The sequence below is a fragment of the Oncorhynchus masou genome, chromosome 19 (genome assembly GCF_036934945.1).
Source record: "Oncorhynchus masou masou isolate Uvic2021 chromosome 19, UVic_Omas_1.1, whole genome shotgun sequence".
Lineage (NCBI taxonomy): Eukaryota > Metazoa > Chordata > Actinopteri > Salmoniformes > Salmonidae > Oncorhynchus > Oncorhynchus masou.
Genome location: NC_088230.1, coordinates 23,665,927 through 23,690,899, shown reverse-complemented (window position 1 = coordinate 23,690,899; position 24,973 = coordinate 23,665,927). Strand labels below are relative to the sequence as shown.

The 24,973-nt window shown below is 41.4% G+C and overlaps 1 protein-coding gene across 15 annotated transcripts in view; it reads right to left on the bottom strand.

The window, feature by feature from the left end:
- The window catches only part of LOC135506026 (receptor-type tyrosine-protein phosphatase kappa-like), a 168,808-nt gene that overhangs the window by 50,197 nt on the left and 93,638 nt on the right, over nucleotides 1-24,973 (bottom strand). For all 15 annotated transcript variants that reach the window (XM_064925367.1, XM_064925370.1, XM_064925368.1 and 12 more), the window contains one exon: nucleotides 23,117-23,410. In XM_064925367.1, the coding sequence (XP_064781439.1) occupies nucleotides 23,117-23,410 (294 nt within the window). The remainder of the gene's footprint in view (nucleotides 1-23,116; nucleotides 23,411-24,973) is intronic.

Genomic DNA, 24,973 nt, shown 5'->3' with positions numbered 1-24,973 from the left:
AAACAAATCATAATATATTCTTCAAAGTAGCCACCCTTTGCCTTGATGACAGCTTTGCACACTCTTGGCATTCTCTCAACCAACTTCATGAGGTAGTCACCTGAAAAGCGTTTCAATTAACAGGTGTGCCTTGTTAAAAGTTAATTTGTGGAATTTCTTTCCTTCTTAATGCATTTGAGCCAATCAGTTGTGTTGTGACATGGTAGGGGTGGTATACAGAATATGGCCCTATTTAGTAATATTTTGTCAAGAACAGCTCAAATAAGCAAAGAGAAACAACAATCCATCATTACTTTAAGATATGAAGGTCAGTCAATCCAGAACATTTGCAAAAACTATCAAGCGCCATGATGAAACTGGCTCTCATGAGGACCGCCACAGGACAGGAAGACGTAGAGTTACCTCTGCTGCAGAGGATAAGTTCATTAGAGTAACCAGCATCAGAAATTCCAGGCCAAATAAATGTTTCATAGAATTCAAGTAACAGACACATCTCAACATCGACTACTCAGAGGAGACTGTGTGAATCAGGCCTTCATGGTCGAATTGCTGCAAGGAAACCACTACTAAAGGACACCTATAAGAAGAGGAGACTTGTTTGGGCTAAGTAACACGAGAAATGGACTTTAGACAGGTGGAAATCTGTCCTTTGGTCTGATAAGTCCAAATTTGAGATTTTGCATCTCAAAAATGTGTCTTTGTGAGACGCAGAGTAGGTGAACGGATGATCTTCGCATGTGTGGTTCCCACTGTGAAGCATGGAGGAATTGTGATGGTGTGGGGGTGCTTTGCTGGTGACAATGTCTGTGATTTATTTAGAATTCATGGCACACATAACCAGCATGGCTACCACAGCATTCTGCAGCAATACACCATCCCATCTGGTGTGCACTTAGTGGGACAATTACTTGTTTTTTCAACAGGACAATGACCCAACACGCCTCCATGCTGTGTAATGGCTATTTGACCAAGAAGGAGAGTGATGGCCTGGCCTCCACAATCACCCGATCACAAACCAATTGAGATGGTTTGGGATGAGTTGGACAGCAGAGTGAAGGAAAAACAGCAAACAAGTGCTCAGCATATGTGAGAACTCCTTCAAGACTATTGGAAAAGCATTCCATGTGAAGCTGGTTGAGAGAATGCCAAGAGCGTGCTAAGCTGTCATCAAGGCAAAGGGTGGCTACTAAATCTAAAATATTAAATCTATTTTTATTGTTTAACACTTTTTTGGTTACGACGTTATTCCATAGTTTTTATGTCTTCACTATAATTCTACAATGTAGAAAATAGTACAAATAAAGAAAATCCTTGAATGAGTCGGTGTGTCCAAACCTTTGACTGGTACTGTATGTTTTTCAACATTTTTGAACATTTATAAAAAATGAAAAGCTGAAATGTCTTGAGTCAGTAAGTATTCAACCCCTTTGCTATGGCAAGCCTAAATAAGTTCAGGAGTAAGCATTTGCTTAACAAGTCACACAATAAGTTGCATGTGTGCAATAACAGTGTTTAACATGATTTTTGAATGACTACCTCATCTCTGTACCCCACACATTCAATTATCGGTAAGGTCCCTCAGACCAGCGAGGTATTCCAAGAAGGGCATCTATTGGTAGATGGGTGTATCAATACACCCAGTTACAAAGATACAGGAATTCTTCCTAACTCAGTTACCGGAAATGAAAGAAACCCCTCAGGGATTTCACCATGAAGCCAATGGTGACATTAAAACAGTTACAGATTTTAATGGCTGTGATAGGACAACACTGAAGATGGATCAAAAACATTGTAGTTACCCCACAATACTAACCTAATTGACAGAGTGAACAGAAGGAAGCCTGTACAGAATAAAACAATATTTTAAAAAAATGCATTCTGTTTGCAACAAGGCTCTATAGAAATACTGTAAAATGTGAGAAAGTGTTATGTTAGGGGCAAATCCAATAACACATTACTGAGCATCACTTTCCATATTTTCAAGCATAGTGGTGGCTGCATCATGTTATGGGTATTCCTGTAATCGTTAAGGACTGGGAAGTTTTCCAGGATAAAAATAAAGAAATGGAATGGAGCCAAGCACAGGCAGAATCCTAGTGGAAAACCTCATTCAGTCTGCTTTCCACCAGACACTGGGAGATGAATACACCTTTCAGCAGGACAATAACCTAAAACACAAGGCCAAATATACACTGGATTTGCTTACCAAGTAGACAGTGAATGTTAAAGTTTTTACTTAAATCTTTTTGAAAATCTATGGCAAGAACCTGAAAATAGTTGTCCAGCAATCATCAACAAACAATTTGACAGCGCTTGAAGAATTTTGAAAATAACAAATGGGGAAATATTGCACAATCGAGGTGCGGAAAGCTCTTAGAGACTTAAGGCATCAGCATGCTTCAGTTCAGCTGGCGCTTAACCGAACTTGGCAAGCCGAACTGAATGAGTGTCCTCGCATACTCCCTTAAAAGAAATTCGCTTAAAAAATGAGAAAAAAGCGACATTAGTACTGTTTGTACATTTTGAGATGCCGTAGCCAGTATTTACCTCCTGAAAATGGTCAGAATTAATCTAAGATAACTCAATAAATCTATCATACATTTTTACAGAGGAGATCTTAGCAGCGCAATTTTAAAATGAACTAAGATGTTTGGTGCAGTATTTTTTAATGAAACCATTTGCATGAAAACAAGTCATCTCATTGAATAACAAAAAAGTACTTTAATGACGAATCCCTACAGTTGACCAATCACCGACGAAGGGGCGTTGACTTCATCTTGCCTCCAGAAAATAAACTGGTTTGGCTGGGAAGCATGCGGACGCCGTTACCCTGAAAGACTCACAGCTGTAATTGCTGCCAAACATGCGTCTACAAAGTATTGACTCAGGGGTGTGAATACTTACGTAAATTAGACATTTTTGTATTTCATTTCTAAAAACACGTGTTCACTTTGTCATTATGGGGTAATGTGTGAGAATTTAAAAAAATATTGAATCAATTTTGAATTCAGGCTGTAACACAACAAAACGTGGAATAGGTCAAGGGGTATGAATACTTTCTGAAGACACCGTATATTACTCCTCAGTGAAGCAGGCTGACGCACTTCCCCCACTGCCGCGTATGCAGCTCTTGCCCCTTCTCAAGGAGACATGGGAGAACAAAGCCTAAGGACGTTTAGCAGAGAAACAGAGCATTTGCAAGGATATGTCCCCAACAAAGCAATCTGAGAATCACTGTAATTGTGTTCACCCTATTGAGGTTGATCTTTTGCCCCTTTGTTGTGATTCTTTTTATATCTCTCAGACTGCAGATGCCTAGCAGAGTGTTTTCCACTTCTTAAAACTGAGAGATATTTTAAAAGGAGCCCCAGTCATCTGGATTTAAATGAAGATCTGACAGTCACCATCAGGCATTTCTCTGGCCAGCCGGGAGAACAGCGAGAGGGTTCTATATGATTCAACTACAGTGCAAATGACTCTATCCATCTCTCTGCTCTTGTGAGTCGATACAAAAAAGTGGGATGAGTAGTAGGAGGCATTTCACCTAATTGATAAGAATTGTCAGGTCAGAAAGCTAAATGAGAATGCCACTTGAAGGTGCAGAAGTCTCTGCACTCCTGGAGAGAGACAGAGACAGAGAGACAGAGTGCTCTTATTGAGGAGCACTCCCTCTCTCGCTCTCCCTCTTTGTGGTCTTCCTGACATGACTGTGATGAGTGGGGGGATTGAAAAGATGGCTCGTGATGAAATCAACTTGGGGCTAAGCTGGCTTTTGGAATAGAGGCATTAATAATGTTGGTTGTTTCCTTCATTTACCTCTCCATTAGGCCGGCACCATTTAGGTGCTCTCCGGGGGCGACCCCATCGATGTAGACCTTCCAGGGGACGAGGCGGTGGCCGAATCAAGAGCCAAGCTTCCCACACATTTCCCATTATTCCTTTTCCCATGGAACCAACACAGAACATCCACTCCACAATAAAGCTTAGCCAACATATATTTTCTACCACACATCACTGACAGGGTGATGCAGAAGGGGTGAATCCAACATCATTTATCTTTAATAGCTGCTCAAGTAGCTCCCTATGGACTGCTGAATGCTGAGGCGAACACTGGGATGCACTAGACGCTAGGGCTTTCTAATGTGCTTTGCTCCATAAACCTCTGGTGGCTAAGACATTACATATAGCTAATGGCGCGTACATTACTTAACGGAGAGAAATATACAAACCCCCCAAAAAACACATCAATATCAACCGGTGAGAGGAGAGAGGAAAACTGAAAACTCTCTAAAGGATACAAGTGTATCACACCTTGCTCTGAAGAAAGAGCATTTCAAAGAGAACTGTTTGTTGAACTTTCCACTCAGAGCCTGTGTGTGTGTGTGTGTGTGTGTGTGTGTGTGTGTGTGTGTGTGTGTGTGTGTGTGTGTGTGTGTGTGTGTGTGTGTGAACGTGCACATATGCATAAATGTACGTATGCTTGCGTGAACACAGACATATACTACAAATATCTCCTACATAAAGCTGGGTATAGTCAGGTTATAACTCCACCAAGGTGCTGCAGTCTGTCTGTACCTGAGGCTAAATATAAACTCTTTCCTTGTTCCTCCTCAACCTGAAACAACTGTCATCCACTCCGGTTATTACATCCACTCCGGTTACTACACAGAGGCTGATCCAAGATGTCTGATGCCTTAGCAGAGAACGCCGTGAACACCTGTAAACCAATTACAACTGCCAAATGAGCTTGGCTTTACTGATTCATTCATAATGGGCATAGTCATCTGTTAATTACCCAACTGAAATTAGCCAATCATTTAGACCCCTCTTTCCCAGACATATCAGGAACGTTTTTCATTTGCATGAGTTTCAAACCAGTGTGTTTATTTTATCCCTCCTCAGTCTCTGTAGAAGTCAAGGTTACTGAAACTCAAACCGACATTTCTTTGCTTACAAAGAACCAAGGCATTTGCTCTTATTTACACTCTAAAGTGTCTACTAGTGCACGACAGCAAGTTTGAGGAGTGGGAATACAATCCAGTATATCTAACCATCTCCACATTACTGCCCAGCATCTCTATCTGAATATAGCGATAAAAATATTTATCACGGGGAACAAAAGACGAAACAAAAGAAGCTGAGAGTGTGAAGGGGTGTGTGTGTCTTCAGGGGGTGTGTGTGTCTTCAGGGGGTGTGTGTGTCTTCAGGGGGTGTGTGTGTCTTCAGGGGGTGTGTGTGTTCAATCAGTGTAGATGAAGGAGAGGAGACAGATTAAAGAAGGATTGTTAAACCTTGAGACATGGATTGTGTATGTGTGCCATTCAGTGGGTGAATGGGCAAGACAAAAGATTTAAGGTGCCGTTTGAATGGAATATGGTAGTAGGTGCCAGGCTCATCAGTTTGAGTATGTCAAGAACTGCAACGCTGCTGGGTTTTTCCACTCTCAACAGTTTCCCATTTATATTAAGAATGGTCCACCACTCAAAGGGCATCCAGTCAACTTGACACAACTGTGGGAAGCCTTGGAGTCAACATGGGCCAGCATCCCTGTGTAATGCTTTCGACACCTTGTAGAGTCCATGTCCTGACGAACTGAGTCGTTTCTGAGGGGAAAAAGGGTGCACAACTCAATATCAGGAAAGTGTTTTTTTACACTCAGAGTATATCAACTAGTTTCTGTAATTGATCATGTCCACTGTAAAACAAGGTAAGCATTCTCTGTATCACTTGTCAGCCCCTCTGTGTGAAGTCCACCTCGGAAATACATGGTGGTCCTAGAATACTAACCTTCTGTCAGCCATATCCAACTTCCTGTTCCTGGTTCTACCACGGCCCTATGACTGGAGAGCCCCATCAGGGTTGCTTCTACCTGGAGCTCCCTGAGTCATAATCAACCACACTGTGTGGAAATATCTCACCCTTCACTAACCATTAACTATTTCATCCACAAACGCTAACATGACGTGTGATCATGGCTTCAGATTTGAATCTGCATGTGTTTTGAAGATGTGAACTGCTTTTTAATTTAGACTTGTTTATCCCAAACTTGCAGAGTAGAGGAGGAGGAGACCGTAATCATTTTGTTGCCTTGCTGACAGTGGTCACTAGGACACAGGATTTCCTTCACCTGCAATCAACCAATTTTCCATCCATTTTCTGTGTAAGCCATTTCCAGGGGCCCGGGCACGCCACCATTCAGACTAACCTCCCAGTCCATCCTAAACTTGATTATAATCCACCTTTAATTCTCCTCAGAAAGGTAACACTAAATCACTTCTTCGGGAGAAGGAGAAGATAGAATAAAAAACACCTTGTAGAAAAGATCATAGTAAAGGAACAGAGAGTGTTGCCTCTGCTGAAAAAAACGAAAAAACAAATTCTCACTACTCCTCCCGGGGAAATGAAACGCTGTGTGTGTCACTCTGGTATCATATCAATTACCCACACAGTTACCACTAGCACTAGAGAAATTGTATTAAAGGAGGGGGCGGATATGATTTTCATCCTCGTGATTTTCTGTACCAAACAAAGATTTTCAATCAACAGAATCAGAGTAGGGCGTTCTCTGGATGAAGCTGTAAATAAGAGCGCCATTTGGTACTACACCTTCTAACATGGAAACTATTATGAGAGATATAATGGAGTACATACTCTATATACTGTAGCCTGATAGGAAGAGATAAAAAAAACAAGGTCATATTTCAGTTTTGCATTTGAAATTACCTAAACTTTTATCTGCATATTCATTTCCACCAGTAATGAAAAATCTGTTTTTGATATCACCAAAGGTAGACTGAAACATGCATCCAGGCTATACATAACTTTCACGGTCTGAGACTAAAGTACTTCAGTGTGTTTGTGCGTGCCTGCGTGTGTGCTTATGTACTCTAAAAAAATGTTTGGAGGGGGTATTCTGTGCTGCTGTGAAGACATGGCCACCTCATGCGTTTTGATTACACACACAACCCTTTTTGCTTGCGTCAGGCATACGACCTGACAAACCACACTACTACGGAGTGGATGTGAAATGTTTGTACATATTAAGTCACGGTGCCCAGCCATTCACAACACAGCAGTCACTAGACTCGCTACTTCCAAGTCACTGACAATTAATCTAATGGCTTCTGAGGAGGTTTACAGCCCCGGGACAAGCAGAAAGCTGCTCCACTGTCACTACCCCTACACATTCCTCCATGAACTTCCACCCATTACGGAGAGTAGGTCCCTCTTTGACCGTGGCTGATAATGGGTGTAGTAGTTTAACAACAGCAGGTACAGTAAGACTGTTAGCGGTGAAATATGAGGTCTATTCCCATACGCGGCAATGCCATTTACACAGGAGGCTGAGTGATCCATACATCCCTAAATAAACAGCATCACCACAAATCTCTGGGAGAAAGGAACCAGATAAATCCTTAAAACAAGCCCAGTCACAGATTACCCAATGTTGGCAAGAGCAAAATGTTAGGTAGGGCAGCGTATTCCATCTCTGTCATCTTTTATTCATCTCAAAATGTGATGGATGACTACGGGGGCTAAATGAGTACTAATGTATTACGTGGAGGGATAACTACAGTCTATGTAGAGTCAATCTGATTAATGGAATTACCTACTGTACAGTGCATCTCACCTCAGATAACCAAGTCCCAAGAAAGTACAGGTAACTGCCAAAAAAAAGAAAACACAAGTAAATGAGGCATACAAAATACAATATATTGAAAGCAGGTGCTTCCACACAGGTGTGGTCCCTGAGTTAATTAAGCAATTAACATCCCATCATGCTCAGGGTCATGTATAAAAATGCTGGGCAGACCATTATTTTGGCAACCATTGCTAGAAGAAGAGATCTCAGTGACTTTGAAAGAGGGGTCTCAAAGGAGTCTAGGGTGTGTGTGTGTGTGTGTGTGTGTGTGTGTGTGTGTGTGTGTGTGTGTATTACCAGTTCTCAACCCAATTGAACACTTATGGAATACTCTGGAGCGGCGTCTGAGACAGTGTTTTCCACCACCATCAACAAAACACCAAATTATGGAATTCCTCATGGAATGGTGTCGCATCCCTCCAATAGAGTTCCAGACACTTATAGAATCCATGCAAAGAATATTGAAGCTGTTCTGGCAGCTCTTGGTGGTCCATTGCCTTATTAAGCCACTTTACGTTGCTGTTTCTTTTATTTTGGCAGTTGCATATAGCTAGTACCTTATCTTACATAGCATATTGATGTGGTATGGTATTAACCACAGTAGAATGGTAGAGGAGTTGAGTATCATATACACTGGAATGGAAATTCTCTAACTACAAGTCTATATTCCTGTGATCTTTAATTGTACTGAAATTGCAGTAGTCTGAGGAAGTCAGAATGAGAGCGGGAGAAAGAGCCAGAGGGAGGGTGGAGATGAGAGAGAGAGAAAAAGAAAGAGGGAAGAGGTGGGAGGAGACTAAGAAATCGCCAGGTACTGAAGCTCAAAAGCCACACATTTGTCCCCTTTTCCTTGTTTGAAATTTATACTGCAGAGCCTGTGAGGAAGCTGATAGGCATTCTAAAGGAGTAGAGTAAACACACATCCTTAGATCTAGTACAGGTGGATATACTGTCAGTAAATATCATTAAAGACAAACAAATGTATCACAGTTCACAAACAGGCAGTCAAAACAATATGCAGAGTAATGGTTTTATGAGGAAGTTCTGGGTAGTAATGATTTAGCAACCTTCATTCAATAACAAATGTACTATTATTCTGGCAACTGGTGTATGAGGCACATACATGTTTCTGCACAATATCATAGAGGTATAGACATTCCTATTTATGATTTACATGGAAGGCCGCCCTGTGTTCATCACATCCGGAGTAAAGAGAAAGATCATGTTTTTGTCTCAACATAATGAGCAAGCAATGTGTGGCTGGATCACAAAAATCTTCCTGAACAGAGCACAAAATAAGTAATTTACATTTAAATAACATTTCCGTCTCACATACAGATAATCTGAGCAACTTCATAATGTTTGTTGAAAGGATCTGTGGTCCCACTGACAAGTCTTGTAAATGCAGCAGAAGGCACCGGGCCTAACTGTTGAACAAAAATTAATCACTAATCACCTTTATCTACTCCACAACACCGCGACGCGTACCACTGTTCCCTAACAGTGGTACGCGTGGCAGTGTTGTGGAGTAGATAAAGACCTCTGCATGCTGCGCGGTGCACCACAGAGCCAGGGCCATCCCTGGCAATTCATTACTACCGCCTATTTAAAAGGCCCCAGCCTGGAAAGATGAGATAGTCAGGAAAGCTGCCGCAGGGCATTGGGACAATTGCTCAGATTTATACATTTGTGGACAGACACTTGGTGGAATGACTGTTGTTATTTCACAAGAATGAGTGATAACTCCCAGGCATGATCCTATGGCAGGGAGAGAGAATACAGAGCTTCCCTGCAGTTTAACTATTCAAAAAGAGGCTTTCTGAGGATTACCACCTGTCATAATGGGAATCCAAAGAAGGGTCTGTATCACCAATCATACAATTTCACTTGCTTAGATATGAAAGTATGGATGTGGTGAAAGTAGATGGAATAAAATCATACCTTGTTTTTGTTGGAAAAAACAACAAAATTGACAAGAAATATTTGGTTTGAAAGGTTGAGATGTTTTTCTCTGGGCACCTGACCAATAACAAACAGTCTATTGTCTCATCATGAGAACTGCTATTCACTAGCTCCTTCCATGTCAATTTTTTGGTACAGTGTATGAATGTGATTTATTTTAGCTGAGACAATAACATTGCATATTATGCTTTCAACAAAAGCACAAAATCATTCGATAGTGTCTGTTTCAGCACAAGGACAAACCAAATGTTCAATTAATTTTTTAATTTACTTACGGCTCAGAATTGATTTCAGTTATCCAAGTGTGTCTAACTGTGTGTATGAGAGAGCATGTCTGTATGTGTCCACTCTACTCTTTAAATTAGTGCTGGGAAATGAGGGGAAATCAGCATCCTCTCGGAGTGGGGAAGGTGCAATGTGGGTCATGTGTTGATCTTGGCCTGCAGCCAAGGAGGCCTCTTCTCTGGACAGAAAGCATTGCGAGGGCACACACTTCAATCTAAAGAGGGCTGCAGGTAAGGCCTGTGTTGTAATAAGTGTATTTAATGTAGCCCATGTCTCTGAGTAAATATAAACAATCACAGAGAGTTACGACAGGTCAAAAGGCCGAAGAAAATATAAAAATAGAGCCATATCTCCCACTGGGCTTCGAGCCTTTAAATTTTTTATTTTTTTATTTCACCTTTATTTAACCAGGTAGGCTAGTTGAGAACAAGTTCTCATTTACAATGACCAAGATAAAGCAAAGCAGTGCGACACAAACAACAACAACAGAGTTACACATGGAATAAACAAACATAGTCAATAATACAATAGAGAAAGTCTATATATAGTGTGTGCAAATGAGGTAGGATTAGTGGCGTGAGGTAATAAATAGGCCATAGTGGCGAAATTATTACAGTATGGCAAAAGCCTGTTCCTTGTGGCTCAGTTAACTCCCACGGGGTACCAGCACAAAACAATATATAAAAATGTATGCACTCACTACGCGTCTGCTAAATCAGGATTTCCAAAACTCGGTCCTGGGGGAGCCCCTGGGTGCACATTTTATAAGTTAGTCCTTCAATGGCGTCTCAAATGCTGCTGACCAGCTCTCAAAGACAGAGCAAAGCGTCTCCCGATTCCCTTGTGTTTTCACTTTACTGAGAGTTCTCCAATTAATGACGCACTGCACACCCTAAAGCCTAGCCCACATTCTGGCCAAATAGATGTGCTGCTGCTACTGGTGTTTAGGAGGACACTTTCCTCTGGCTCCTTACACTCATTAGATCAATTTAAGACCCATCGACATCACAGTGTCACACACTTCTGCTGTGCGACTCTAAAACAGGGATGGGCAACTCCAGTCCTCAGGGGCCTGATTGGTGTTACACTTTTTCCACAGCCCCAGCTAACACACCTGTCATAAACAAATCTGATTTCTGGCCATGCAACTTGTGTCCGAACGGTCAAATCAAATGTATTTGCCCTCAAGTGGTTTTTAGACTCTTATTTGGCATAACTGCTCTATTGACAGTTTGACAAAAACATGTGGTAGTTAACTAGTTTGTTAATTGTTTACAAACAAATTAGTAAATGTGCTCAAAAGCTAAACAGCTACCTAGCTAGCTAGTTGATTGCTGAGGCTAGACAAAAAGGCCTCATATTGAAAGTTGGATAATCTTATCCTTTGAGGCTTTAAAAGTGTTCTTACGCTATTATTTTGAACATTCAAAGCAACTGGGGCACATCCATGGCAGGCATTGTTGTCACCATAGTTTGCTACTTAACTTCTGAGTGATAGGAAGCATAAGCACCACCACCAATCTGCCTAAACCACTGTGAACACACCTATCATTACTATGACAACTAGCGTAGCCATGTTAGCAAATGACTGCTGTCTGAACAAGCACAAATCTGAGTTGGTTACTTGTAACAAAACTGTATTGAGCATTACAGTCTGCAGTGTGAGCAAGGCTTAAAAATGGTCCAGACAACTGGTTTTTCTGTTATACGTAATAATTAATTGCACCCACCTGGTGGTCCAGGTCTGAATTAGTCGCCAGTGGAACGGACTTCGAGGTCTAGCTTCTTAGGGCTGCAATCCCGTTAACGGGATCGATATGACAACAGCCAGTGAAAGTGCAGGGCGCCAAATTCAAAACAACAGAAATCTCATAATTAAAATTCCTCAAACATACATGTATCTTATACCGTTTTAAAAGGTAATCTTGTTGTTCATCCCACCACAGTGTCCGATTTTAAACAGGCTTTACAGCGAAAGCACCACAAACGATTATGTTAGGTCACCACCAAGCCACAGAAAAACACAGCCATTTTTCCAGCCAAAGATACGAGTCACAAAAAGCACAAATAGAGATAAAATTAATCACTAACCTTTGAAGATCGTCATCAGATGACACTCATAGGATTTCATGTTACACAATACATGTATGTTTTGTTTGATGAAGTTAATATTTATATGAAAAAATCTGATTTTACATTTGCCGCGTTACATTCACTAGTTCCAAAAATATCCAGTGATTTTGCATAGCCACATCAATTTTACAGAAATACTCACCATAAATGTTGATGAAAATACAAGTGTTACACATGGAATTATAGATATACCTCTCCTTAATGCAACCACTGTGTCAGATTTCAAAAAAGCTTTACGGAAAAAGCAAACCATGCAATAATCTGAGAACGGTGCTCAGAAAAAGAAAATAATTATCCGCCATACTGGAGTCAACAGAAATAAGAAATAACATTAGAAATATTCTCTTACCTTTGATGATCTTCATCAGAATGCACTCCCAGGAATCCTAGTTCCACAATAAATGTTTGATTTGTTCGATAATGTCCATTATTTATGTCCAAGTAGCTACTTTTGTTACGGAGGTCCAGCCGAACGTCGGACGAAAAGTACAAAAAGTTATATTACAGGTCGTAGAAACTAAGAAACTAACAAATTAAGTATATAATCAATCTTTAGGATGTTTTTATCATAAATCTTCAATAACGTTCCAACCGGAGAATTCCATTGTCTGTAGAAAAGCCATAGAACGCAGGTCGCTCTCATGTGAAATGTGCGTGACCAGGACCTGGCTCTCTGCCAGACCACGGACTCAAAGAGCTCTCATCCGGCCCCACATCACAGTAGAAGCCTCATTCAAGTTTCTAAAGACGGTTGACATCTAGTGGAAGCCCTAGGAAGTGCAACTTGAACCATATCCCACTGTGTATTCGATAGGGCTGAGTTCAAAAACTACAAACCTCAGATTTCCCACATCCTGTTTGGATTTTTTTGTCAGGTTTTTGCCTGCCCTATGAGTTCTGTTATACTCACAGACATCATTCAAACAGTTTTAGAACCTTCAGAGTGTTTTCTATCCAAATGTACTAATCATATGCATTTATTAGCAACTGGGACTGAGGATCTGGCCGTTTACTCTGGGCACCTTATTCATCCAAGCTACTCAATACTGCCCCTGTAAGTCGGAAGTTAAGATACACCTTAGCAAATACATTTAAACTCAGTTTTTCACAATTCCTGACATTTAATCCTAGTAAAAATTCCCTGTTTTAGGTCAGTTAGGATTACCACTTTATTTTAAGAATGTGAAATGTCCGAATAATAGAGACAATTATTTATTACAGCTTTAATGTCAGCTTTTATTTTATTTCTTTCATCACATTCCGAGTGGGTCAAACGTTTACACACACTCAGTATTTGGTAGCATTGCCTTTAAATTGTTTAACCTGGGTCAAACGTTTTGGGTAGCCATCCACAAGCGTCCACAAGCGTGAATTTAGGCCCATTCCTCCTGACAGAGCTGGTGTAACTGAGTCAGATTTGTAGGCCTCCTTACTCGCACATGCTTTTTCAGTTCTGCCCACAAATATTCTATAGGATTGAGATCAGGGCTTTGTGATGGCCACTCTAATATCTTGACTAAGCCATTTTGCCACAATTTTGGAAGAATGCTTGGGGTCATTGTCCATTTGGAAGACCCATTTGCAACCAAGCTTTAACTTCCTGACTGATGTCTTGAGATGTTGCTTCAATATATCCACATCATTTTCCTACCTCATGATGCCATCTATTTTGTGAAGTGCACCAGTCCCTTCTGCAGCAAAGCACCCCCACAACATGATGCCGCCACCCCCGTGCTTCACGGTTGGGATGGTGTCCTTCAGCTTGCAAGCCTCCCCCTTTTTCTTCCAAACATAACGATGGTCATTATGGCCAAACAGTTCTGTTTTTGTTTCATCAGACCAGAGGACATTTCTCCAAAAAGTACAATCTTGTGCAGTTGCAAACCATAGTCTGGCATCCTTGCTCCCAAGGATGAACCAGACTTGTGGAGGCCGACAATTTTTTCTGAAGTCTTTGCTGATTTCTTTTTGATTTTCCTATGATGTTAAGCAAAGAGGGACTGAGTTTGAAGGTAGGCCTTGAAATACATCCACAGGTACAACTCCAATTGATTCAAACTATGTCAATTAGCCAATCAGAAGCTTCTAAAGCCATGACATCATTTTATGGAATTGTCCAAGCTGTTTAAAGGCACAGTCAACTTAGTGTATGTAAACTTCTGACCCACTAGAATTGTGATACAGTGAATTATAAGTGAAATAATCTGTTTGTAAACAATTACATTTACATTACATTTAAGTCATTTAGCAGACGCTCTTATCCAGAGCGACTTACAAATTGGTGAATTCACCTTCTGACATCAGTGGAACAGCCACTTTACAATAGTGCATCTAAATCATTTAAGGGGGGTGAGAAGGATTGCTTTATCCTATCCTAGGTATTCCTTGAAGAGGTGGGGTTTCAGGTGTCTCCGGAAGGTGGTGATTGACTCTGCTGTCCTGGCGTCGTGAGGGAGTTTGTTCCACCATTGGGGGGCCAGAGCCCCCCAATGGTGGAATTGTTGTTCCAATTGTTGGAAAAATTACTTGTGTCATGCACAAAGTAGATGTCCTAACCGACTTGCCAAAACTATAGTTTGTTAACAAGAAATTTGTGGAGTGGTTGAAAAATGAATTTTAATTACTCCAACCTAAGTGTATATAAACTTCCGACTTCAACTGTAGATCCATGTAGTAGCAGCACAATACAGTATCCTCAATGGAAAGACATTGATTTGAGTCATGCATCAGCATACAGAGTAGAATACGCTATCTTTAATGGATGGCAAAGAGAGCAAGTGATACCAGAGAGGTTGAGTAAGGAAGTGAAGAAAAGATGAAGATAAATATATGGATAAAAACTCAAATGAATTTGCTTGGGGTTCTCCATAGACAGGGCACCCCATTCAATTACTGGGCTGTAAATAACACATGACCTACAGATCTGACCAATCTCACAGACTTTCTCTCAAACTATCAGGGGCAATTATACAAGCAAAAATACACAACATAAATAAACTAGATTTTTAATCATACAGAACATTGCCCCTAAGGTGGTCAAGTCAAATAATGTTTTTTTACTGCCCCATTGGGGGGCATTTCTTGAGCCGGCAGATATAGCGTCATGACACATTAAATCCATCTTAATTGATATGAATTGTTCCCCCTCTCTTTCCAGTGCCTGGTGTGGAATGAGACAGGACAAATGGCTTTGCTTTGTAAATATCCTCCTTTATCATGATGAAATAAAAGCTGGCCTCCTTCCTATTTTAGAGTAAGCATTCCTGTGTTTGCATCATTATATGCTGAGAAGCACTGCACAGCTACACAATTAATAATAATCAACATACAGTCAAAATGGTTTGTAAGGCAGCGGGAAAATACACAACAAATACAAAAACATCCCTCGAGTCACAGAGCAGGATTATTCGGAGGTGCTTGTGATTAAAAATGGAGTAAACAAGCAAATGAGAGGATTTATAGATAGAAGATCCCACATTATTTTCCCAGAGCTCCAGCAGTGTTGCATTAATTGAGAACACTGGCCAGGGGACTTGGAAAAGTTAAGGAAGAGAGAAAGAGTGGTGCTTCCTACTCAAAAGAGGTGATTACACAGTTGCCTTGGAGGAGAAACACTATATCCATACTCCTCTGCTGACAGTGAGTCTTATTGACAAAAGCATGGCCTTGTTTTTATGCCAGGTCTGAGCTATGTATGGTATGAAATATTAGATGTAACACGAGAGGTACAACACAGAGAGGAAACTCTATTTACCACCCATGCCAAACAGTGTGCATTTAAATAATACATCAGAGTACATGCTTCAGTAGTCCTGTGTGGATTGTCAAAGTGTCTGAACAACATTCCTTATGATTCATCATCTTCTACCCCCTCAGCCTCCTATTTCGTTGACTCCCATGTTGGGGGTGGAAAGAGTAATGCCATGCCTATCACAGGAGACTCTCTGGAAATGCTGAGGTAAGGAAAGTCATCTACCAACTTCCTGTCCCTTGCCATTGACTGGGTGACAGTCATTTATCAAACTCATTTGACAGTTGGAATGCATTTCCTCTCCCCTTTGAATTTCTCAAACCCCAAAATATCATATTCCAGTAGGGAGTCACACCAACACATGCACAACTCTAACACATACTCTAGAGTATGATCCCAAATGTGACTGCTACCACCAGGACAACGACCAGCTATGATTAATATTACTGAAGTACAACGACTAATGTTTTGATCATTCCACACACAGTGGGACTCACTGTTTCGCTCTCACATTCTGATACTGTATCATCATGTGCATTTATTACGCAAATATCCCAATCTCAGCTTCCAGTGCCTTTTCGAATGTCTGGGTATTTTGGCAGGATGATCGTGTGAAACCTTCCCCTGGGCCATGGACGACCCCACAACCAGTGGTGTCAGTCTCACTACAGGCAAGTTCATGGGCAACAGATAAGCTAACGTTATAGGGATTAATCCTTAAAGAAGCACTAGTACCTCTGAGGTAGATCAGTAGTAACATAAACAGGTGTGTGTGTGTGTGTGTGTGTGTGTGTGTGTGTGTGTGTGTGTGTGTGTGTGTGTGTGTGTGTGTGTGTGTGTGTGTGTGTGTGTGTGTGTGTGTGTGTGTGTGTGTGTGTGTGCGTGTGCGTGTGTGGTTATTTTCAAAGGTGTCAAGTGGAGAGTACAGACTGAGTACCTAGATCAATAGTATTAATCCCAGTGTACTACAGGATGTAAATCACATCAATGGGAGCCATAATCACACCGTTTTCTAGGAACAATCATTTACACGGCAAAACAAACTAAACTCTATTGCTTTCAGGGTTTTTGAAATGAATGCAGAACTCAAATAATCATTGGCAGATAAAATTAGATCCCTTAATAGTATTTCTGGCTGCAGGGCCCCAACAAAATCAATATCTCAGACTGAGCATTGATAATATGTGAAAAGGCAATGTTCATATGGGGGTGGAGGCTTTTGTGTTGGTACCTGAGAGGAAATAGCCCTCACTGCATCACTAAACACAGCCGTTGTGGTGAGAAAGTTTGTCGTGAGACTCCTAACGGCTTTCAGCAAATAGATGCTGACAATTAGCGAAAGCATACACCAAATCAAACACCTTGGCAACACATTAGCGAAAAGTGGAAAATTCCTGAATGAATGCATTCATTTCAGATACATAGGGCAGGTTGAACTGTTGACCTTGGCTCTACTTAGGATGTTATTGGCTCTACTGTTCATCTGAAGGGCTGCCGATGACTTAATTGAAATTGCCTCAATAAAAGGCCTGCCACTGCAAACGTCAGCTCAGAGAGGTCATTTTGTACACCTTTTTTTCTGTGTAATCAGCAATATGATGGTCAGCCACTCGTGGTCCTCTATTACCTTTACTAATTGGATTGGTGTCTTGCCATGGGCGTGACGTCCCGACTATCACACTGACTGAGGTCCTTGGAGAAAACACTGGAGGAGTGGTGCTGAAACACCACCCTGATACACAGGCTTCTGTTCTGACTATCAGGCAAAGGGAGCCTGACACTATAGCAGTTACTGGACTGTGGATACGTCAGCCTCAGCTCAGCCCAAACACGACATCCGTCCCAAATTACACCGTATTCCGTATTTAGTACACTACTTTAGACCTGAGCCCATAGGGGATCCCATAGGGTTCTGGTCAAAATGTGTGCACTAAATAGGGAATAGGGTGCTATTTGAGACGGATCCATGGCTACTCTTGCTCCATCCCAATGCGCTTCAACGTTAAGGGTGGTATTACTGAAGCCCAGGACTTGTCTATCTGGAGGGGCAAGGCTAATGTAAATGGCTGAGGACCAAGCAGCGCGCTAGCTGGTGGTGCTGCAGAGTTAATTGCTTTTTAAACTGGCTTCAAGAGATTATACTAGCCTGTGATGCTCTGAAAGCACAACTTGTTCAGACATGTAGAACCCTTAACTTAGCCTACAATTTCCGCGCCCTTGCAGAAATCGAATTAACGTAATGCAAAAATCCCAATCAAAATCCGTATGTTTAAGCTAGAGATGAGCTGCGTCTCAATCCACCGAAACCGTCCATATCGCCCTTCCACATCTGCGGTAAAAGGTGGCAGAGCTAGAGTGGTGTTTGTTAGACCATGAGACACCCTGAAAAGCGGTCTTCTCACAAAAACGTCTGTAGCATCTGAACAAGACAGCTTTCTCTGTTTTTCAAGGATCTGTTGTTCCATGTAGTGACTATGTAATTCAATGCATTTCTATTGGCTAATAGCAGTAATGCCAAATTCATTTCATCCAATTCGTTTCATCCAATATATTGTTTTAAATATTTTTTTTAAATAGCTAAATGATCCTTGGTATGACCATCTTAAAAGGATTCCATATGTTAGCTTAGACCCGGGTTAGACAGGACTTAGACTCTAGTGGGTTAAAACCAAATCAGGTTGGTTACAGATGGCAATCGGTGTTCTTGGAGAGGCGGAGGTGCTTGTACAAACGCATGGCATGAATACAGGCAAATCAAAGCCGTATGGTGCATTGGCGTACTAAGAGCATTCATTTCCCCTGCCTGCCTGTCATGCAGGAAACTGTTCTAGCGCAAGAGTCAGTTTAAAAACTCTAACACATCCTCTACACTCAATACAGTGTTTCCGGTTTGAATTTAAAAAGGTGACAACATTTTAACACTCTCCGGTGAAACCACCACAGGGTATTCGGAACAGAGGGGTCTGTTAATTTCATTATACACAATCTAATTTCCAGCTGAGGAGTTTTTTGAGCAGGCAGCCGTATGGAAACCACATTAGGTCCTTGGAGCATAGAGTGAGGTGGACTGCTGAAACTGTCTTTTCAATAAGAAACTGGTCCAAATGAAGCCTCTGCTCAGTCTGCCAATCATGGAACACATATTGAGTAACCTAACATTCATAGCTCAACATGAGCTTATGATGAGTTATATCTTATATATCTAATGTCCAGTTGAATGTATCCTTTAAAGTCCCAATGCAGCTATTTTTATAGCAATACAAAATTACTTCTGGGTAACAATTAAGTACCTTACTGTAATAGTTCTCCATTAAAATTGTAAAAATGAAACAAATAGCTTTTTAGCAAAAAACGATTGAGCAAGAATTTTGCTAGGATTGTCTGGGAGTGGTCTTTAAAGTAGGTAGGGGAAAACAAAACAATTGAGGTTATTGGCAGAGAGGTTTGGAATTATCTTTGTTATTGTTCTATTAACTTATTTACCGTCTGGTGATGTCACCAGGCAAGCTGAACCTCCAATTTTCTCTTCTTGGCAGTGCTTATGTCAGGTGGGAACCATGGTGGTGCATGACATCTGCTTAATTTACTGGGACCCATAACAACATGGTATGAATGCCACCTCCATAAAAATCAATCAGACACTAACGGAACCAGTCATTTTAACAATGCTACAATAGTATTAGACAAAATGGTGGGGAAAGAGAAGTATCACGAACGTGAAGTCCATACAGCAATAAATGGTGGGGAAAGAGAAGTATCAGGAACGTGAAGTCCATACAGCAATAAATGGTGGGGAAAGAGAAGTATCAGGAACGTGAAGTCCATACAGCAATAAATGGTGGGGAAAGAGAAGTATCAGGAACGTGAAGTCCATATAGCAATAAATGGTGGCAGGAACATGCACCAGCACTTTATTAGCTTTAATTTCACAGCCTTGAAATGGTTTCTTTGTTAACAGTGAAGCATGGACAAATGATCAATACGTTATTTTGCTGAAACGGCCTGATATTTTTAAGAAATAAATAACATGGGGAGCATGTTGAAAAATATAAATACAAATACAAACACAAACTCTCTGGGGAGAGGCGCCTTGAGCATTTTCATAATGTGTTCGCTCACCCTGCAAACCAGGAAACGTGAGATTGACTGCGGGCCACCCCACCTCTCTGCTACCCAGGAGCCCATGTCATTTTCATTGTCCTTTTTTCCCTTATCATAATAGCATGAGTGAAAATAAACTGAAGTTCACAGAAAAAGGTTAAACAATGCGACAGGATGTTTATTTTCTTTGTGTAGGAGACGAAGACATTCATAATACATCGCTGAGCATCGTTTGCCATTCTTGGCCTGCACTTGCTTACTGCACCCATTCCGGGATGGGGAGGATGCTTCATATTTATGCTTCAGATAGAAAACAGGATGTCCTGCTTCCCCTGTCCCCTGTCACATAAGATACACACTATTTGATTGTCACCCGTGATGTTACTTTTGTACAACATCCCTAATGACGTCTTCCAATCATTCAACTTGATTCCAGGTACAAGCTGGAAAACACTAGCTGAAATGATGCCTTACTATGACATTAAAACCGTATTTAAATTCAGCTATTAATCTCAAAAGGAATCTTAGGGGAAAAGTAGTCTAATTTAAAGCCTCAATGGCATACATACAGAACATTATAAAAATCCCTGAGCGATATATCCTGTATGTATATATTAGACTAATATTTGAATGTAAGCCCAGTAATCAAAATCTGTTCTACTGTGACCACACAGACGCTTGGTGCCTACAGCTCTCAAATGTGCTATCTAGTCACCAAGGGTGCCTTTTGCTGTGGATATTAGGGTCTATATTAAACTAATGTTTCAAACTAATCCTACCTTTTTTGATAGGTGGGAGAGTGCAGAGAGATTTCAGGAAAACTAAGGGGAAATGGAAGATACTGATAAAAAAGTTTCCTGTTGTCACACCCTGACCATAGTTTACTTTGTATGTTTCTATGTTTTGGTTGGTCAGGGTGTGATCTGAGTGGGCATTCTATGTTGGATGTGTTGTTTGTCTATTCTATGTCTGGCCTGATATGGTTCTCAATCAGAGGCAGGTGTTAGTCATTGTCTCTGATTGGGAACCATATTTAGGTAGCCTGGGTTTCACTGTGTGTTTGTGGGTGATTGTTCCTGTCTCTGTGTTTTGCACCAGATAGGGCTGTTTTCGGTTTTCGCACGTTTGTTATTTTGTTAGTTTATTCGTGTATAGTTTCTTTAATTAAATAAAATGAATAACAACCACGCTGCATTTTGGTCCGCTCCTCCTTCCCACAATGAAAGCCGTGACACCTGTATTACCATAAACATACAGTATAATACAATCCTGCCAATTCCATGGGCAGAGCATAATTCACTTGGTCAAGGAGAAGATTATTATGATTGTCTATGATGGATGAAGGCAGAGACATACAGTGCATTCGCAAAGTATTCAGACCCCTGGACTTTTTCCACACTTTGTTACATTACAGCCTTATTCTAAAATTGATTAAATAATTTCTCTCATCAATCTACACACATAAAAAAAACAGAAATACCTTAGTTACATAAGTATTCAGACCCTTTGTTATGAGAGTGGCCAGACGGAAGCCACTCCCCAGTAAAAGGCACATGACAGCCTGCTTGGAGTTTGCCAAAATGCAGCTAAAGGACTCAGACCATGACAAACAAGATTCTCTGGCAAATGTAACTCTTTGGCCTGAGTGCCAAGCGTCACGTCTGGAGGAAACCTGGCACCATCCCGAAGGTGAAGCATGGTGGTGGCAGCATCATGTTGTGGGGATGTTTTTCAGCGGCATGGACTGGGGAGATTAGTCAGGATCAAGTGAAAGATGAACGGAGCAAAGTACAGAGAGATCTTTGATGAACCTGCTCCAGTGTACTCAGGATCTCAGACTGGGGCGAAGGTTCACCTTCCAACAGGACAACGACTCTAAGCACACATCCAAGACAACACAGGAGTGGCTTCAGGAAAAATCACTGTGTAGCAATAATCTCCTGAGAAGAATGGGAGAAACTCCCCAAACACAGGTGTGCCAAGCTTGTAGCGTCATACCCAAGAACACTCAAGGCTGTAATTGCTGCCAAAGGTGCTTCAACAAAGTAAAAGGTCTGAAAACGTATTTCAAAAATGTCTAAAAACCTGTTTTTGCTTTGGAATTCAAATCAAATTTTATTTGACACATGCGCAGAATACAATAGGTGTAGTAGACCTCACCATCAAATGTTTACTTACAAGCCCTTAACCCACAATGCAGTTCAAGAAATAGAGTTAAGAAAGGATTTACTAAATAAACTAAAAGTTTTAAAAAACTGTAAGTAACACAAGAAAATTACATAACAATAACGAGGCTATATACAGGGGGTACCGGTACAGAGTCAATGTGTGCGTGTGGGGGGTACAGGTTAGTATAGGGAATTTGTAAAGTGACTATGCAAAGATAATAAAAAGCGAGTAGCAGCAGTGTAAAAACAAAGGGGGAGGCGGGGTCAAGTAAATAGCCCAGGTGGCCATTTGATTAATACTTCAGCAGTCTTATGGCTTGGAAAAAGTCAAGGGGTCTGAATACTTTCCAAATGCACTGTACAGTAGACATCTCCTTGTACGCAGCCAACAGGGCTGTACCTGAACTTTATCCCCTGAAAATCTCCCTCTACACCCTGACAGTAGCCAAGAAGAGTAAACGCAAAACTGCAGTCTGCCCTCTGAATGTCAATCTGGGAATACAGCTGGTCTATTCACTCCTGAGCACCAAGCAGGGGAATAGATGGATAGTGTCTCAGGCTGATGGACAGGCAATGCCCAGAGTAATGAAACACTGCATACATTCTGCATCCTTCTTAATAACCACTTTCCATCTTCAGATTCCTTCTTCGAACACAACCACTCCACTACGTGCTCCCCCATATAACTTCTTTATCTAGTCCTGGCCTTGTTGGTATGCTGCTTAATACAGATGCCATGGCAACCCAAGCGTGTGGGTATCACACAGAATGATTGAGAATACCTTTTGCAGGTTCGTCATCATGGACCCCAGGGTAAATACTGGAAAGGATTGTTCTGAAAAGCATGTTAGTTTATTTCCTTAGATCTGAGAGGAACTCTTAGTGAGTGACAGCCATGACACTACCTCCACCAGAAACCTTGTTTATTTTTCCTGGCTTTTCCAATTATGTTTTATAAGAAGGCCCCAGGCAATTATCTGTATGCAAATATCACAGAGCAGTGAGATGAAGAGAGGTAACAGGGAGAGGAAAAAGACAGAATGAAAAAAAGGAAAAACGGAGATGGAGACTTACCGGCACACTTTGTCCTGGTGATGAGAGGTGGTCCAGGCTGGCCGGTGCCCCCCTCCCCTGGTCTGGTGAGCAGCACACGGATCTCGTACTCTGTGTCTGGGTCCAGGTGCCACAGCTTGTAGTTAGGGGAGTTGACAGCATGGGTCTCTATCCAGCTCCCTGATGTCATGCGATACTCCACCTCCTTCAGAATGATGGGGCCGTCCCCGAATATGGAGTTGGCATTGAGCTGGATCAGGAGGTAGGTGGGCCCCACGCCCAGCAGCTGAGGAGGTGCGATAGGCCGCGGGGGTTCTGGAGGACACAGGGGGGAATCAAAGCATATGGCTTAGAACAGCACACACCTAAAAGCATTTCAATTTCTAACTTTATCTATTTTGGGCAAAAGATTTCCACATCTGTGTTTTATTGCAAATTATTTTTCAAAAATAATTTTGGACTCTTTCTTCCAAATTGATAATCAACCTAATAAGATTTGTGTCATTGTCAGACCCCCAATGAACTAATCAGCATCAGCAACATGTTTAAGTTAGAATCATCTTATTTTTCATCTCTGAGCAAGACCAAGGGCGCCAAACTATCAAACACTCTCAGAATAACCAGATGGTTCCCCTTCCAGTCAGTCTGGATAGGTCTGGAGTCTGGCCCAGAGCATCCTGGACTAAACTGCAAAAAGTGAACTCTAAGCAAGTGTCAGGATGTTGGCCTGGGGGTAGGTTTATGACAGTCATAAATACCTCTTCCCCCCTTTTCCTCTCTCTACCCTACTGATGTTACATTTGCAAAACCCTTCATTTTAACATAGAAATTCTGGGATCATCAGAAGGTGGGGGGAAATGAACTATATTCTGGTAATGCGACCAATTGAACATATGCGGTTGTACTTAATGAATATGATGTCAGTTCGGTTGTCATCTGAGACATTCTCATCAATGATAAGATGACATAAACTCTACAGTGGAAAGTCTACACATCAGAGTTATCGGATTCACATGGAATTGTTGTTCAATTCAAATGTTTGAATATGAAATTATTCGTGATGGTATGAAATGTGATTTTAGCTTCTAAAATGTGAGATTTGGGTTTTCATAAGGTAGGGCTCTGCTCAATCAGTGGCCCGCCCCTGTGAAGGGACATGGGCTATAAAACTTTTCAAAACTTTTCAAAAGTGGGTGGGGTTATATCCTTCCTGTTTGGCCCTGTCTGGGGGTGTCCTCGGATGGGGCCACAGTGTCTCCTGACCCCTCCTGTCTCAGCCTCCAGTATTTATGCTGCAGTAGTTTATGTGTTGGGGGGCTAGGGTCAGTTTGTTATATCTGGAGTACTTCTCCTGTCCTATTCGGTGTCCTGTGTGAATTTAAGTGTGCTTTCTCTAATTCTCTCTTTCTCTCTTTCTTTCTCTCTCGGCACAGCCAGAAGAGGACTGGCCACCCCACATAGCCTGGTTCCTCTCTAGGTTTCTTCCTAGGTTTTGGCCTTTCTAGGGAGTTTTTCCTAGCCACCGTGCTTCTACACCTGCATTGCTTGCTGTTTGGGGTTTTAGGCTGGGTTTCTGTACAGCACTTTGAGATATCAGCTGATGTACGAAGGGCTATATAAATAAATTTGATTTGATTTGATTCAAACACGCCCTCCTCTCCCTTCCTATATAAAGCCTTGACAATGTAACCTCCTGTTCCGAGGATGTGGGGACGACGGTCCGATGTCAGAATCAGATAATAACTACAGAATGAAGCCAACATCAGCGTGAGTTTTGGTTGCGAATGGTATGAACGTTGAACTCTTATACACTACAGAAGTGATACCTCCTAGCTGTTGAGTTAGCAACAGCTGCTGCAAACGAGGTTTAGGAAGGAA